This window comes from Carcharhinus amblyrhynchos, chromosome 3 (assembly GCF_965287045.1).
Source record: "Carcharhinus amblyrhynchos chromosome 3, sCarAmb.v2.hapA, whole genome shotgun sequence".
Classification (NCBI taxonomy): Eukaryota; Metazoa; Chordata; class Chondrichthyes; order Carcharhiniformes; family Carcharhinidae; genus Carcharhinus; species Carcharhinus amblyrhynchos.
The window spans coordinates 115,635,473-115,650,189 of NC_137326.1; the positions used below are offsets into that span (position 1 = coordinate 115,635,473).

At 41.8% G+C, this 14,717-nt stretch overlaps 1 protein-coding gene across 1 annotated transcript in view; it reads left to right on the plus strand.

The window, feature by feature from the left end:
- The window catches only part of LOC145341249 (uncharacterized), a 326,614-nt gene that overhangs the window by 242,189 nt on the left and 69,708 nt on the right, over window positions 1–14,717 (plus strand). The window contains exons 101-104 of the mRNA XM_080186176.1: window positions 111–1,691; window positions 3,071–3,204; window positions 7,690–7,854; window positions 13,534–13,689. Coding sequence (XP_080042302.1) covers window positions 111–1,691; window positions 3,071–3,204; window positions 7,690–7,854; window positions 13,534–13,689 — 2,036 coding nt within the window. The remainder of the gene's footprint in view (window positions 1–110; window positions 1,692–3,070; window positions 3,205–7,689; window positions 7,855–13,533; window positions 13,690–14,717) is intronic.

The window sequence follows — 14,717 nt, forward strand, 5'->3', positions numbered from 1 at the left end:
ATCAGATAGTACCATTTCTAAACATTCTACCACTGAAATATATACCTCTACACCGGCAGTTTCAAAATCAAGTAGTACCACGAGTATATATATCACTGCTACATCTACAGGTACATCATCAACTGATAGTCCTACAGATCATGCATCCACCAGTACTGCTAAAGAAATAGCCACTGCAACAACCTCAACTGTGATTACATCCATTGGAATGACAACAGCGGAAACCACACAAACAAATACAACCAAAGCAGCAGTTCCTGCAGTTACACCATCTACAACAGTCAGCCCTACAACAACAGAGAAAACCACGCAAACAAGTACAACCAAAGCAGCAGTTCCTGCAGTTACACCATCTACAACAGTCAGCCCTACAACAACAGAGAAAACCACACAAACAAGTACAACCAAAGCAACAGTTCCTGCAACTACACTATCTACAACTGTCAGCCCTACAACCACAGAGAAAACCATGCAAACAAGTACAACCATAGCAACAGTTCCTGCAGTTACACTATCTACAACAGTCAACCCTACAACCACGGAGAAAGCCATGCAAACAAGTACAACAAAAGAAGCAGTTCCCGCAGTTACAACAGTTAGCCCTACAACCACAGAGAAAATCATGCAAACAAGTACAACCAAATCAGCAGTTCCTGCAGTTTCACCATCTACAACAGTCAGCCCTAAAACAACAGAGAAAACCACGCAAACAAGTACAACCAAAGCAACAGTTCCTGCAGTTATACCATCTACAATAGTTAGTACTACAACCACAGAGAAAACCACGCAAACAAGTACAACCATAGCAACAGTTCCTGCAACTACAGTATCTACACCGGTCAGCCCTACAACAACAGAGAAAATCATACAACCAAGTACAACCATAGCAACAGTTCCTGCAACTACACTATCTACACCTGGCAGCCCTACAACCACAGAGAAAATCATGCAAACAAGTACAACCAAAGCAACAGTTCCTGCAGTCACACCATCTACAATAGTTAGTACTACAACCACAGAGAAAACCACGCAAACAAGTACAACCATAGCAACAGTTCCTGCAACTACAGTAGCTACACCTGTCAGCCCTACAACAACAGAGAAAATCATACAACCAAGTACAACCATAGCAACAGTTCCTGCAACTACACTATCTACACCTGGCAGCCCTACAACCACAGAGAAAATCATGCAAACAAGTACAACCAAAGCAACAGTTCCTGCAGTTACACCATCTACAATAGTTAGTACTACAACCACGGAGAAAGCGATGCAAACAAGCACAACAAAAGAAGCAGTTCCTGCAGTTACAACAGTTAGCCCTACAACCACAGAGAAAATCATGCAAACAAGTACAACCAAAGCAACAGTTCCTGCAGTTACACCATCCACAACAGTCAGTACTACAGCCACAGAGAAAACCATGCAAACAAGTACAACCAAAGCAACAGTTCCTGCAGCTACTGCAGTCAGTACTACAGCCACAGGAATTCCCACAACGACTCCAATTACTACAACTGCAACACCCAGAATGACTTCAACCAATATACCCACAACTCTGACAACCACACCAACAACTGCAACAACTTCAACCACCGTGAAGACCTCGACCACCACAACTACTACAGTGCACGCAAGCACCACGACTACCACCTCAGCTATTGTACCATCAACAGTTCAAACTAAAGCAGGTAAGTACTTCTGTTATCAATGATGAACTGAAAATAAAATTAGATGTGAAACAACAGGGGGATTTTACAAGTCTTTTGAGGTAGGTTTGGAGATAGAAGAGTAGAAAAATGAAAAAAAATGCATTGAGCTGGATCCCTGACAAGTTCCCACATCTTCCCTTTTTGTGTGATGAAGACAGCCCAACCTGGGAGTAGCAAGAAGAGTAGAAGAATTTGTTAACCAGGGAAACTAACAGCTGGTTTCCAAGGGCAATGTAATTTTGAGAGAGTCACATGGGCCTCCCATTGTGTCAGGACTGAGCCTCAGTAGCCACCATTCCTAGCAGGCACTGTTGGGTCTACAGATCTGGTGCCTCTCTGATTGGGCTGGCAGGATATCCTTCAGCAAAAAAAGTGAAGATCTGACATTAAAGGAATTAATGCCATTCTCAGAGTTGAACTGCTGCATTGCAGTCATCAAGAAGGTGGGCAAGTTCCCCCACCCCCACCAACCAACTTTTTAGCCGGGGCAGAAACCCTAGCGTCCCACAAAATCCAGCCCAATGCATAGAAAATTCAGCCCACTGGCTCTTTCGCAGTGATGAGGGGATAAGTCTTCTTTAATTGTTCCATGTATAGAAGCACGCATCAGGAGCTTGGCTATATGCCCCTCACCATGGTTTTCCATTTTAACATATAGAAAATTACAAAGAGGTGCAATTATGTTTAAATTATCAATAATGTGATTTCACAATACTGCTCTTGTGGCAAATTAGCTTGAGAAGCAAGTCACAAATAGCCAGTGGTTGGAAATCCACCAGCTGCTTGTCTCTGATATCCCAAGCTGAGAGTGCTGTGACACCAAATGTGTCTTTGCCCACATTGCTCTGAATGGGAAGCATGAAACACTAAGGTGGTGCATTTACACCACCAAAACTCCTTCAAAACTTCACAAACTTCTGGGTCAAAGACAACAGTTGCTACTAACTGAACCACAGCTGATATGGTATACTGGAAAAGGAGAAATTTGCACAGCTATGGGGAAAACATACAGGAACAGAATGAATTGGATAGTCTATTCAAAGAGAGGGAACAATACAATGGAATGAATGGTCCCCTTCAATGCTGTCTCATTGTCTGAACTTCCACACAAACATGATTGACTCTTAACTGGTATCTGAAGTGGACAAGAAATCCAATTGTATTAAACGTGCAGCGGTTCAAGAAAATATTCGACCACTGCCTTCTGCCACTGCCAGTGCCAATTACAAATGGACAAGAAATGTCAACCTTGTCAGTGACATCCATAACTTGAAAATTAAACTTTAAAACAAAGTTTTTAATGTTTTTAGTGAAAAGTTTCTCATATTTCATATTCACATATTTTTATTTTTGGTTAGCTGGCACACTTTTTGAATACGGAACAAAAGTTGGTGATCAAAAGCTGACAACAGCTGCAACTGATGTCACCTCCCCTGTTTTTAAACCAGAAATTGACTTTGCTTTTGGGAGTAGTCAACGCCGTTTGCTTTATGTAAGTATTGGAAGTGACTATAACTAAAGCTTTCATTCATCACAGATCAAATACAAGCATAAAAATAATTAATATCTAATACAATGGAGCAGGCCAGCAACACAGTGGATCATGTGCAATTATACATTGCCAGAGGATCATGCACAATTGAGTAACTATGTAAGATTGAACATTACTTGGTTAGCAGGTATGAAAGTGGCTGCACTGTGTATCCATTCAGTGTTGCCTCAATCACCATTTTATCAACAAGGGGGGCGCCATAGGGTGACCTACCTTCCAGTACGCCAATTGAGGCTTTTAAGAGAGCAACTAATGCTCACTTAAGGGCCATATCCCACTACTGTCAGACTTGGCTCCTCTAGGCTTTCTGCAATATTGCTTTCCTTTTTTTGTCTTATCCCATCCTGCATAATCTATGAAATCAAGGAGGCTGTACATTTGGAAGAATTCTTTCTCCTCATAGGAATATAATTGTTGTAAATTCTCTCTGTATCTTCCATGAATGCCTCCTGCTTCTCTGACATTGGTTGATTTTCAATTGGCTGTTTCCAGTCCACTTTTGCCAAATTATAGCTTAGTAATATAGAGCTCTTGTCAGCTGAGAACTTATTTCTGGTCTATCTTTATCTTCCTCCGTGACTATGCTAAGTCTAACTAATAATGGTCACTACCACTAAAAGCCTCTCCCACTGATATGCCTTACCGCCTGTCTAGCTTTATTATCTAAGGCTAATTCCAAAACTGCTATTTGTTCGGCTTGTTATGTATTGGATTAAAAAAAACTCCTACATGTAATCTGTTAATTTTGTGCACTCCATAATTGTTATATTGATTTCATCATACTTCATATAAAGATATTTGAAATCCTCTACTATTATTGTTTTTCTGCACTTATCACAAATTTGCGTTAGGTATTCATTTTTCTATCTCCCTCTGATTGTTTGTGGAGGGCAAGGAGACTCTGGCTGAGAGAGGAATTTACAATTTACTTCCAGCAATGTGATTGACCCGTTTTGTTCCTCAGTTTATTGCACATGACCTCATTTGATGATCCTTCCAATGTGTCTTTTGCTACTCTACGCACTGATCTGCAAGCAGGGACAATGTTAACATAGTAAAATTTGCTGACGATACTAAAATAGGTGGGAAAGCAGGCAGTGAAGATGATATAAAGATTCTATAGACGGATATAGATCGGCTAGAAGAAGGTCCAAAATTTGGCTGATGGAATTTAATGTGGATAAATGTGAAGTTATCCATTTTGGCAGAAATATCACCTAATTGCAAGTACGGAGTTGAGGAGGAACTTCTTCACTCAAAGGGTGATGAATTTCTGGAATTTTCTGCCCATTGAAGTAGATTTCTGATAGACAAGGGAATTAAGGGTTATGGGGAGAAAGTGGGAAAGTAGAACTGATCCACTTCAGACCAGCTATGATCTTGTTGAATGGCAGGGCAGGCTTGAAGGGCTAGATGGCCTACTCCTGCCCCTATTTCTTATGTTCTTATGAAAGCAGATTTAAAATGCATCCCAGCAGAGGGATCTGGCTGTCTTGTACTCATGACTCACAGAAAGTCGGTATGCAGGTGCAGCACATAATGAAAAAAGCAAATGAGGTGTTGGCATTTATTGCAAAGGACTGGAGTATAAAAGTAAAGAAGTGTTGTTGCAATTGTATAGTGTGTTGGTGAGACCACATCTGGAGTATTTGTCCAGTTTTGGTCTCCTTATTTGAGGAGGGATGTGGTGGCATTGAGGCTATTCAAAGGAGGTTCACCAGATTGATTCCAGGGATGAAAGGATTGATGTAGGAGGAGCGATTAAACAATTTGGGCTTATACTCACTGAAGTTTAGAAGGATGAGAGGGGATTTAATCAAGGTATATAAAATTTTTAAAGGGATTGATAAACTAAATGTAGACCAAATGTTTCCTCTTATGGGGCAATCTAGAACAAGAGGTCACAGGTATAGGTTGCAAGACTGTAGATTTAAAACTGAGATGAGGAGGAACTACTTCTTGCAGAGGGTGGTGAATTTGTGGAACTCACTGCCCGATAGTGTGGTGGAGTCTGAATCGTTGAATGGTTTCAAGAGGGAGATAGACATATTTCTAATACAAAACAGGAAAGAGGGATATGGGGTACAGGTGGGTAGGTTGATTTGAGACCAGGGAGAGGTCAGCCATGATCTGAATGAATGGCTGGGCAGGCTCAAAGGGTGAATTTGCCTACTTCTGCTCCTAATTACTATGGTTCTGCTTCCTATGTCTTTGCTTTTCTGAACCATGATTGTCTCTTTACCCAATATTACAACCTCCTCTGATTGCCCACTCATTTTAATCTCTATCCTATCTGAAAATCCAGTTGAATTGTCATTCCTGCCGTCTTTAAGCCATGGCTCGGTAACAAAGATATGATCCTTCCAAGCATCTATTTGAGCCTTCAGCTCTTCTAGCTTATTCACTAGACTCTTTCCATTGCAGTATGTTCCTTTAATCACAAATAACCCCATTGTATATTTTCTAGTTTTTGTTGTCTTGGCCTTTCATACTTACTGATAATTTCTTTCCATTCCTAGTTTTGTTCTCTCCCACCTAAATCTATGCACAGGTTCATATCCCCTGCCAAATCATTTTCAACCTGCCCTAACAGCACGAACAAACCACTCTGTGACAATATTGGTCTCAGCCTTGTTGAGGCACAACCTATCCATCTTCAACGCGTCACACTTAGCCCAAAACTGGGACCAATATCTCAGGAATTGATAAGCTTCCCGCCTGTAACACCTCTCACAAAAAAAAGGAATAGGATTACATCATTCAACCTCTCAATAGTGCACCACCATTCAACAAGATGACAGCTGATTAATTGTGGCCTCAACACCACTTTACTATCCATCTCCAAAAAACCCTTCAATCACACATCTACCTAACAGCCTTGGATGTATTGAATGACCTGGCACCACTGCTCTGTGGATAAGAGAATTTCACATACTAATGACACTCTGCAGAAAAGAATTCTCCTCATCTCAGTCTTGAATGGGACAATGCTAATTTTTAAACAGTGTTTCTTAGTTCCAGACTCCCCAACAAGATAAAACACTCCCTCAGCATCCACTGTGTCAAGTCACCTCAATATCTTATATGCTTCAGTAAGATCACCTTTTATTCTTCAAAATTCTAATGGAAAAAAGCCCAGCCTGTCCAATGTTTCCTTACAAAATAACTCCATCCCAGAATCAGTCGAATGAATATTTCCTGAACTGCTTCTAATGCCACTGTATCCTTTCTTTAATAAGGAGATCAAAAGTGTACACAATACTTTAGATATGGCTTCACTAAACATCTCTGTTGTAACATTTCCTACTTTTATGCTCGATTTCCTTTCCTGTAAACACCAACATTCCATTTGCCTTCCTAGCCATTTGCTGTTCCATGTATGAGGAGATCCAAATCCTTTTGTGTCATAGTCTGCAGTCTCTCTATTTAAATAATGTGCAGCCTTTCTATTCCTCCTGAGAAAGTGGACAAATTCACATTTTCCTACATTATACTCCATCGCCCAATTTTTTGCCCATTCACCTACGTCATCTTGTCAACATACTTTCCTACCTATATTGGCATCATCAGCAAATTAACTACCCTGCATTCAGACCCTTCTTTCAAGGCATTGATGTTGATTGTAAATACATTAGTTGAAACCCAGCACTGATCCCTGTGGCACTCCACTAGTTACAGCTTGCCAACCTGAAGACATTCATTCGCAACACGTACACCTCTACTATCTTCTAATTTCTGTAACCAGTAGAGCATGGCACCGGGAACAAGCTGGAGATTACCATCTCTAAGGTTCTCCTTTTTAATTTCTTTCTTCATTTCCCGAAATCTGCCTTCAGGATCTCATTGCTCTTTCTATCTAGAACTTTGACATTGAAATAGGCCACGACCCTTGGCTGTCCACCTTTCCCATTCTTGATCCTGACATCGGATAGACCACATATCATCTCAAAATCATGTCTGGAATCACTGAAACACTGTCTGTCCACTAACTATTGAATCCTCTATCATTACTGCTTTTCTTTCCTTCTTCCTCCTGCCCTGTGCAGCTGAGCTATATTGTGTTGGTGTAGCCTTGAATCTAGCTGTACTTCATCAGAGGAAGACATTGCTCTCATCAGTATTCAGAACTGAATACCAACTCAAAGAACAAAGAATAAAGAAAATTACAGCACAGGAACAGGTTCTTCAGTCCTCCAAGCCTACACTGACCATGCTGCCCAACTTAACTAAAACCACCTACCCTTCCGGGAATCATATCCCTCTATTCCCATCCTATTCGTGTACTTGTAAGACGCCCCTTAAAAAGTCACTACCATATCTGCTTCCACTATCTCCCCTGGCAATTTCCTTGATACTACTTTTCCCTTGCAATATAATTAAGCTACTTTTATTCAGTTGCTTAAAAGTCTTTTTTTTGTTTGGCAGTTCACAGACAATGGCGTAATTATTTTTCCAAACTCAGAGACTGAGATTTTCAGTTATACCTACCCACCTCTTAATGGATTTACTGGACAGTCTCAACCACCCATGATTGCTGCGTTTTGGAGTAATGCAGACCTCTCAGAAAATGTTGGAAATATTTTCTATCAGGTAAAATCACTTTTGATAGTAATTAAATACTGTGAGTTCATGGAATTAAATTGAAATTTTCACAAAGCTTGGGAACAACTCGAAAAGATCAAAGTTCAAAAGATCAAAAACAGCAAAGTCTTCCAACTAGCAACAAAGAATCAACTACATCACCTGTTTTACTTGTGTTTTATTTTTAGCAATAATTATTGGCAGGAATACCAGGAAATTCCCTTAATTATATTAGAATAGTGCCATGGAATTTTTTACATTACAGGGAGAGCCATAGTTTGTTTTCCAATCCAAAAACGTTAAGAGGATTTCTGTCTCTACCACCCTGTATTCTGACACTGTTGAAAAGTCTGGGGAAGTCTGGCTCATACATGGCAAAAGAGGTGGAGCTCAGATTGCCCTCTCTGCACCCTCTCCTCCAGCTCCCAGTTGTGCTTCTGTCTCTGTGGCCTAACAAATGCTATCACCATGCCTGTTGCAGCCTTTGTGTGCACTGGCCACCTGTTCTCCTAAGGATGCACCAGCCAACACTCTCTAGCAAATACATGAGCTCATTAAAACATGAGCAAAAAACACTTCAGAGTACTTGAAAGTACTTATAAAATGAAAAAGATTCAAAACTTACTTTAAAAAAAAGTTCATGCCTGACCCTTTAGTGCAGAGCCAATCTTGCAGTTTCTTGCTTCTCTTATCGTAAGTAAACAACGCCAACACCATCTGTACATTTATTCCCAAAATTTGGGATCCTGCACCTCATCAGATGATTGAAGATTGTTTAGTGTCGGTGTAGCAGAAGATCAGTGGTGGTACTTTTCAGCCCCTGACACTGTGTTTTCCAGCAGCAAAGTGACTCACCGTTGGCCATGAACAGGATCCTCTGGCCTCACCAATGTTTATTGTGTTTTGCATGCCTCCCCCATCCTGCCATGGCAGTTTGCTTTTGGTGGAACCAGCAGATCCCATTGGCTGGAAAGGCTTGAAAATAACGCCCCATGACTTCCAATCCATCATGCACCTATAGAACACCATGCAGTACCGTCTGCTTCTGGGAAACAGAAGTAAGAGGCAATAGTGTCATTAGAAATGGAGCTACACAACTGGATTTTGCGTTATAAATCCAATGATAGTTGGACTTCATTCTTATGAGCAGGTGAGGATGCTTTCCCATTGCTGGGAGCCAAAATGACAGCGAAGGCCACTTTGTGGCCATCAAGACCCTGGGCAGTATATTCCCAGTGATAGTCAATTAGGAAGCTGCCTCCTTGAGCACCATCTTCCAGGTAGGTGGTGCCAACATGCCAGGCTCAGTGCCAGGGCACTGCCTGAATTTGTCCCAGAATATTCAGGGGATTATATCTGTCTGTGCACACTGGCATATTCATCATGACTGGTTTTCTTTTTCTGAAAATCTGTAGTGATTCGCGCCAGTGTGATATTACACCCTTTTTGGACGTGAACCTGATTGCATCATCAGAGGGGGGTAGGAAGGTCGAGTTCAGAAATCCCGCCAGTGTAAATCCCATTTTGACCACTTGCATGATTTAGCACACCCTGCCACTGCCATTATGGGATTTGCGCTCACAGCTAACTTGGCCACTAAATTGTGACCATAACATATTTCAGAATCTTTACAGTGAAGCTAATTGCATGTACATAAACATCCTTGCCAAATCGTGACTGCAAGACAGGTAGCACTTTGTGGGACTCTCTACAGCTCACCCTCTGAAGAAATGAACATTTATTGACATCAAGTTCTGGATTTTTCAGTCATTCTCTGCATGTCCAAGCTCCCAAAATTACCTCCAGTTTCAGTAGATTAATGACAACGACCATTGATAGTTCCACTACTCAAGATCCAGGCCAATACTTGAGTGATGGCACTCGACTCACTTGTCAGTTGAGCAATATTTTGACTGATCTCTTAGAGAAGAAAAACCAACTGCTTCTCACAGAATTATGAGAAAAAAGAGTAAGCCATTCTGCCCCTCACGACTGCTCTGCTACTCAATAAGATTATGGCTGATCTGCTTATGGCCTTAACTTCAATTCACTGCCAGCCCCCAATAGCTGTTGACTTTCTTGTCAATTAAAAATCTAGCCAATTCCACTTTGAATATATTCAATGGCCCAGCCTCCAATGTTCCCTGGGATATAACATTTGAAGTCTAACAACCAACTGATAGGAAAAAAATCCCTCCTCATCTCCATCTTAAATGTGAGACCCATTATTTTTAAATTAACAGTGCCCCCTATTTCTAGGCTCTCCCTACTCTATTATATTGATTGGCCCAATCTTCAGAAAAAATGGATTACATTAGGAAAAGGGTAGACTTATTCATGTTGAAAGGTAGTACAGAAACATATTCAAAAACAATTTTATTTTCCTACATTGCAACACACCTACGCAGCAATAAAACATGTTGAGAAATCCTAAGTACATGAAAGGTGCTATATAAATGAAAATTATCTTTATATTCAGATGTTTAGTGAGGTTGATTGAGCAATAATAACTTGTGTCATTATATTCCAAAAGAGAAAACACTGGAAGATTTCAGCAGGTCTGGCAGCATCTGTAAGGAGAGAAAAGAGCTGATGTTTCGAGTCCGGGTGATCTTTTGTCAAAGCCCCAAAGCTTTTATGTCATTATATTGTTCACTTTTTTCCAAATATTCAACAAAGCATTTTAATATTAGAGCAAGAATATCTAGCTTTCAGACTGGATTGGCAGACCAGGTTGGAGAAGCCTGCTCTTGTTCCTAATTTGTATGTTCGCATGTGGAGCCAAATAGTTGATGATCTACATGCTTTTGGTTGAAAACATTTATTTTACGTTGTAGTGTTGATCCTTGTAAGAACTAGATTTCAATAGCAGATGATGCCTGGTCAAGACACTATGCTTCCAGTAATTGGTCATGTGATCAAATTGCCTGGGAGATGAACAATACAAAAGTATTCAATGAGATGTTAATTATAGAATGAATAGGTTATGAGTATGGTTTTCATCTCAAGCAAGATTTAGTTTTAGAACAAGCTTACTGTTTGAAATTCTGGATGCTAGTTCAAAGAGTTTCAGCTTCTTGTTAACTTGAAGGACTCTTAGCAATAAAGTGGACTTCCTGGATAACCAAGCTATGAAGGGAGAGAGAAAGAGTGAGTTTTAGATGAAAGACATTAAATTAAAGAATATTAGAACCAGCATAGTTCTGACCCAATGGGTAGAATATTATGAGAATGATTCAAAGTGTCCAGTCAGTGTGAAGATGGGAAAGTTGCACATCTGTTTTTTGGGTGAGTTTTGACACCCAATCTTGTGCACACAGTGCATGAAAAAATTCAGCTAGACCATTTCTAGCTGCTACAGGCAATGGGTGGGGCTCAATTCACCAGCCAGCCTACAGAGCAAATTATTGTGCATGTGCAGACCCCTGTGTCTGTACATGCACAATAATAACAGCAAAGGGAGCTATTACACATGTGCAGACCTCTGATGCTGCCACATGCACAATAGCAGCAATAGAGGCACGACAGAGAGAGAGAGCTTAATGTTGGCAAGTGTGAGGTGGTCCACTTTGGTAGGAATAATGGTAGGAAGGATTATCACTTACGTGGAGAAAAACTGCAGCAGGCGATGGTGCAGAGGGACCTCGGGGTCCTTGTGCATGAGTCGCAAAAACCCAGCTTGCAGGTGCAGCAGGTCGTCAGGAAGGTGAATGGGATGCTGGCCTTCATCGCGAGGGGGATTGAATATAAAAGTAGGGAGGTCTTGCTGCGGCTGTATAGGGCATTGGTGAGGCCGCAGCTGGAGTACTGTGTGCAGTTTTGGGCGCCGTACTTACGCAAGGATATTTTGGCCTTGGAGGGAGTGCAGAGGAGGTTTACTAGGCTGATGCCGGAGTTGAGGGGGTTGAGCTATGAGGAGAGGCTGAATAAATTAGGCTTGTACTCATTAGAGTTTAGAAGAATGAGGGGAGATCTCATTGAGACGTATAAGATGATGAATGGGATGGATAGGATAGAGGTGGAGAGACTCTTCCCGCTCAGAAAGGATAGTAGGACTAGGGGGCACAGCCTCAAGATAAAGGGGGGGCGGTTTAGAACGGAGTTGAGGAGGAACTTCTTCACTCAAAGGGTGGTGAATCTCTGGAATTCTCTGCCCATTGAAGTGGTGGAGGCTACCTTGCTAAATATTTTTAAGACGCGGGTTGATGGGTTTTTGATAAGAGAGGGGATTAAGGGTTATGGGGAGAGGGCAGGAATGTGGAACTGAGCCACGACAGATCAGCCATGATCTTATTGAATGGCGGGGCAGGCTCGAAGGGCTAGTTGGCCTACTCCTGCTCCTATTTCTTATGCCTCTGTTGTTGCAGCTAGGCTCAACCCAGCACCCACAATTGCGGGGCCCCATGGCCGATCGCAAGACCCACAGCACCCGAACATATCACCCCCACCACTTTCCACTGCCCAGACTGATGGCATCACCCCCACCAATTACAGGCAGAGTGCACAACTGCCCCCCATCACCCCAGCAGTCAGATGCACAGTGCACAACAGCCCCCCCTTCCTCCCTATATCGATCACAGGCAGTGTGGCGACAGGACCCCTTCCTCCCCAATTGGGCTGCCCCTACAGGTCTCATCCCTTCCAGGCCTTGTCCCCATAAACCCTGGCCCTTTGCACTCCATAAGCCCCACTTCAGGCTCAGCCACACAATTTCTTTGTCCCATAGGCCTTGCTCACAGTGGGCAGTGCCAAGGTCCTGGTGGGCATTACCATGGTGCCAGGCTGGCAGTGCCAGGGTGCCAGGCTGGAACTTCCCAAGGAGTACCCCCTTGCTCTCAGCTTCTCCGGGGGGCCTCAATGGCCTCTGGTTCTACAAGCGAGGCCAACATGATTGTTCCCTGTTCATGAGGAGCAGGTGTTCTCCTCAGCGGAGAGAACCTCTTCCGGTGAGGTCATAAAGGAAAGTGAACCCAGACGACTGAGCACTGGGCTCAATAATATCATGCAAATAAGCAAATCTAATACATTTAAATAAATTATTTAGCCTGTCGCCAGAAATGGGTGAGAAACTGACTACACCAGAGATCTGGTTCCCGTAAGATAGCAACTGCCAAGAAATCAGCATGATCCTGATTTCTCGGCTCTCGCGCAATCTTACTTGTTTGCTCTGCCCATCGATAGATGGGGTGAACCAATAAAATTCCACCCAATGTGACTGTGCTCAGGACGCTAGTGATACTTGTGTTGAGCTGGGAATCTACAACCATGGGATGATTGTAGGAGATTCATTCTGGAGCCTAGAAGGTCCAGTGGAAATAATGTTCAATTATTCAAGATCCATAACAGTTGAATAAATTGAATCCTAATGATATGTTCGAGTTACCACAAACTCTAGTACCAGAGGAAACAAACTCAAGCACAACTCAATATTTCACCTTCAACTACTTTAAGCAGAAGAAGATCAAAGTGACAGAACAGAAATAAGGTTTTAATGCGGAAATGTAAGGTGGACTTTGGAGGTGCAGCCCTTTTTCACTGCAACTCTGCAACTGAATAGAAAGGCATCAAAAGCTCATTTTTGGAGCTAGCCAAGGATCTCCCTTAACCCTGTAATTTGATATGTTTCTATTGACATAATTTAGAACTGGATGATCTACATTCCATAATCAATGTACTTTTATTTTATAGGAATATAAAACATATGACAACACATCTGGTAGCACAGTACAGCAAGTAGAAGAAGTAATAAAAAAGTACTATGATGATAAATATAAAGCCAAATGGACTTTAAAGATAACCTGGGAAAATGTACCTGCATTCCCTGCTGCTGAAACAAAAACACAGGTATTACTATGTAATTTAAGCAAATCATGTTATGACTACATCACCAATAGCCATCAGCTTAACCTAATTAACCTAATTTGATTGAATTTTTTGAAGGGGTGACCAGGTGGTAGAGGAGGGTAGTGCAGTCGATGTAGTTTGTATGGATTTCAGCAAAGCCTTTGACAAGGGAGACTTGTAAAGAATGTAAATTTACATGGGATACAGAGTAATTTGATAAAGTGGATTCAAAATTGTAGGAGACAGAGTGTGGTGACAGAAGGCAGCTTTAGTGACTGGAAACCAGTGTTCAGTGACATACCGCAGGAATCTGTGTTGGGCCCCCTATTATTTGTCATTTATATAAACAACGTAGATGACTATGTGGGGGTAGGATTAGTGATTTTGCACATGACACAAAGATTGGCTGGGTAATTAACAGTGAGGTGGAGTGTCTTGGGCTACAACAAGATATAGACACAGAAACAAGTTTTGATACATCCCAATTCATTCCTCCAAGCAAATACTTTATTAAAGCGAATGACAGAGTGGTCAAATGGGCAGATAAGTGGCAGAGGGAATTGAATCTTGAAAAGTGTGAGGTGACACACTTTGGAAGGAATAATTTGACAAAAAAGTACTCAGTGAAAGGTAGGACACAAAGAAGTTCTGTGGAACAAAGGGAACTTGGTGTGTTTGTCCAAAGATCTCTGAAGGCGAAAAGACATGCTAGTAGGGTGGTAAAAAAGGCATATGGGACACTTGCTTTTATCAGTTGAAGCATAGATTACAAAAGTAGGGAAAACATGTTGGAGTTGTATAGAACCTTGGCAAGGCCACAGCTTGAGTACTGTGTGCAGTTCTGGTCGCCACATTATCGGAAAGATTTGATTGCACTGGAGGGGTGGAGAGGAGATTCACCAGGGTGCTGCCTAGAGTGGAACATTTAAGTTATGAAGAGAGATTGCATAGGTTTAGGTTGTTTTCATTGGAGCAGAGAAGACTGAGGGGTGCCTGATCGAGGTATACAAGATTATGAGAGACATGGA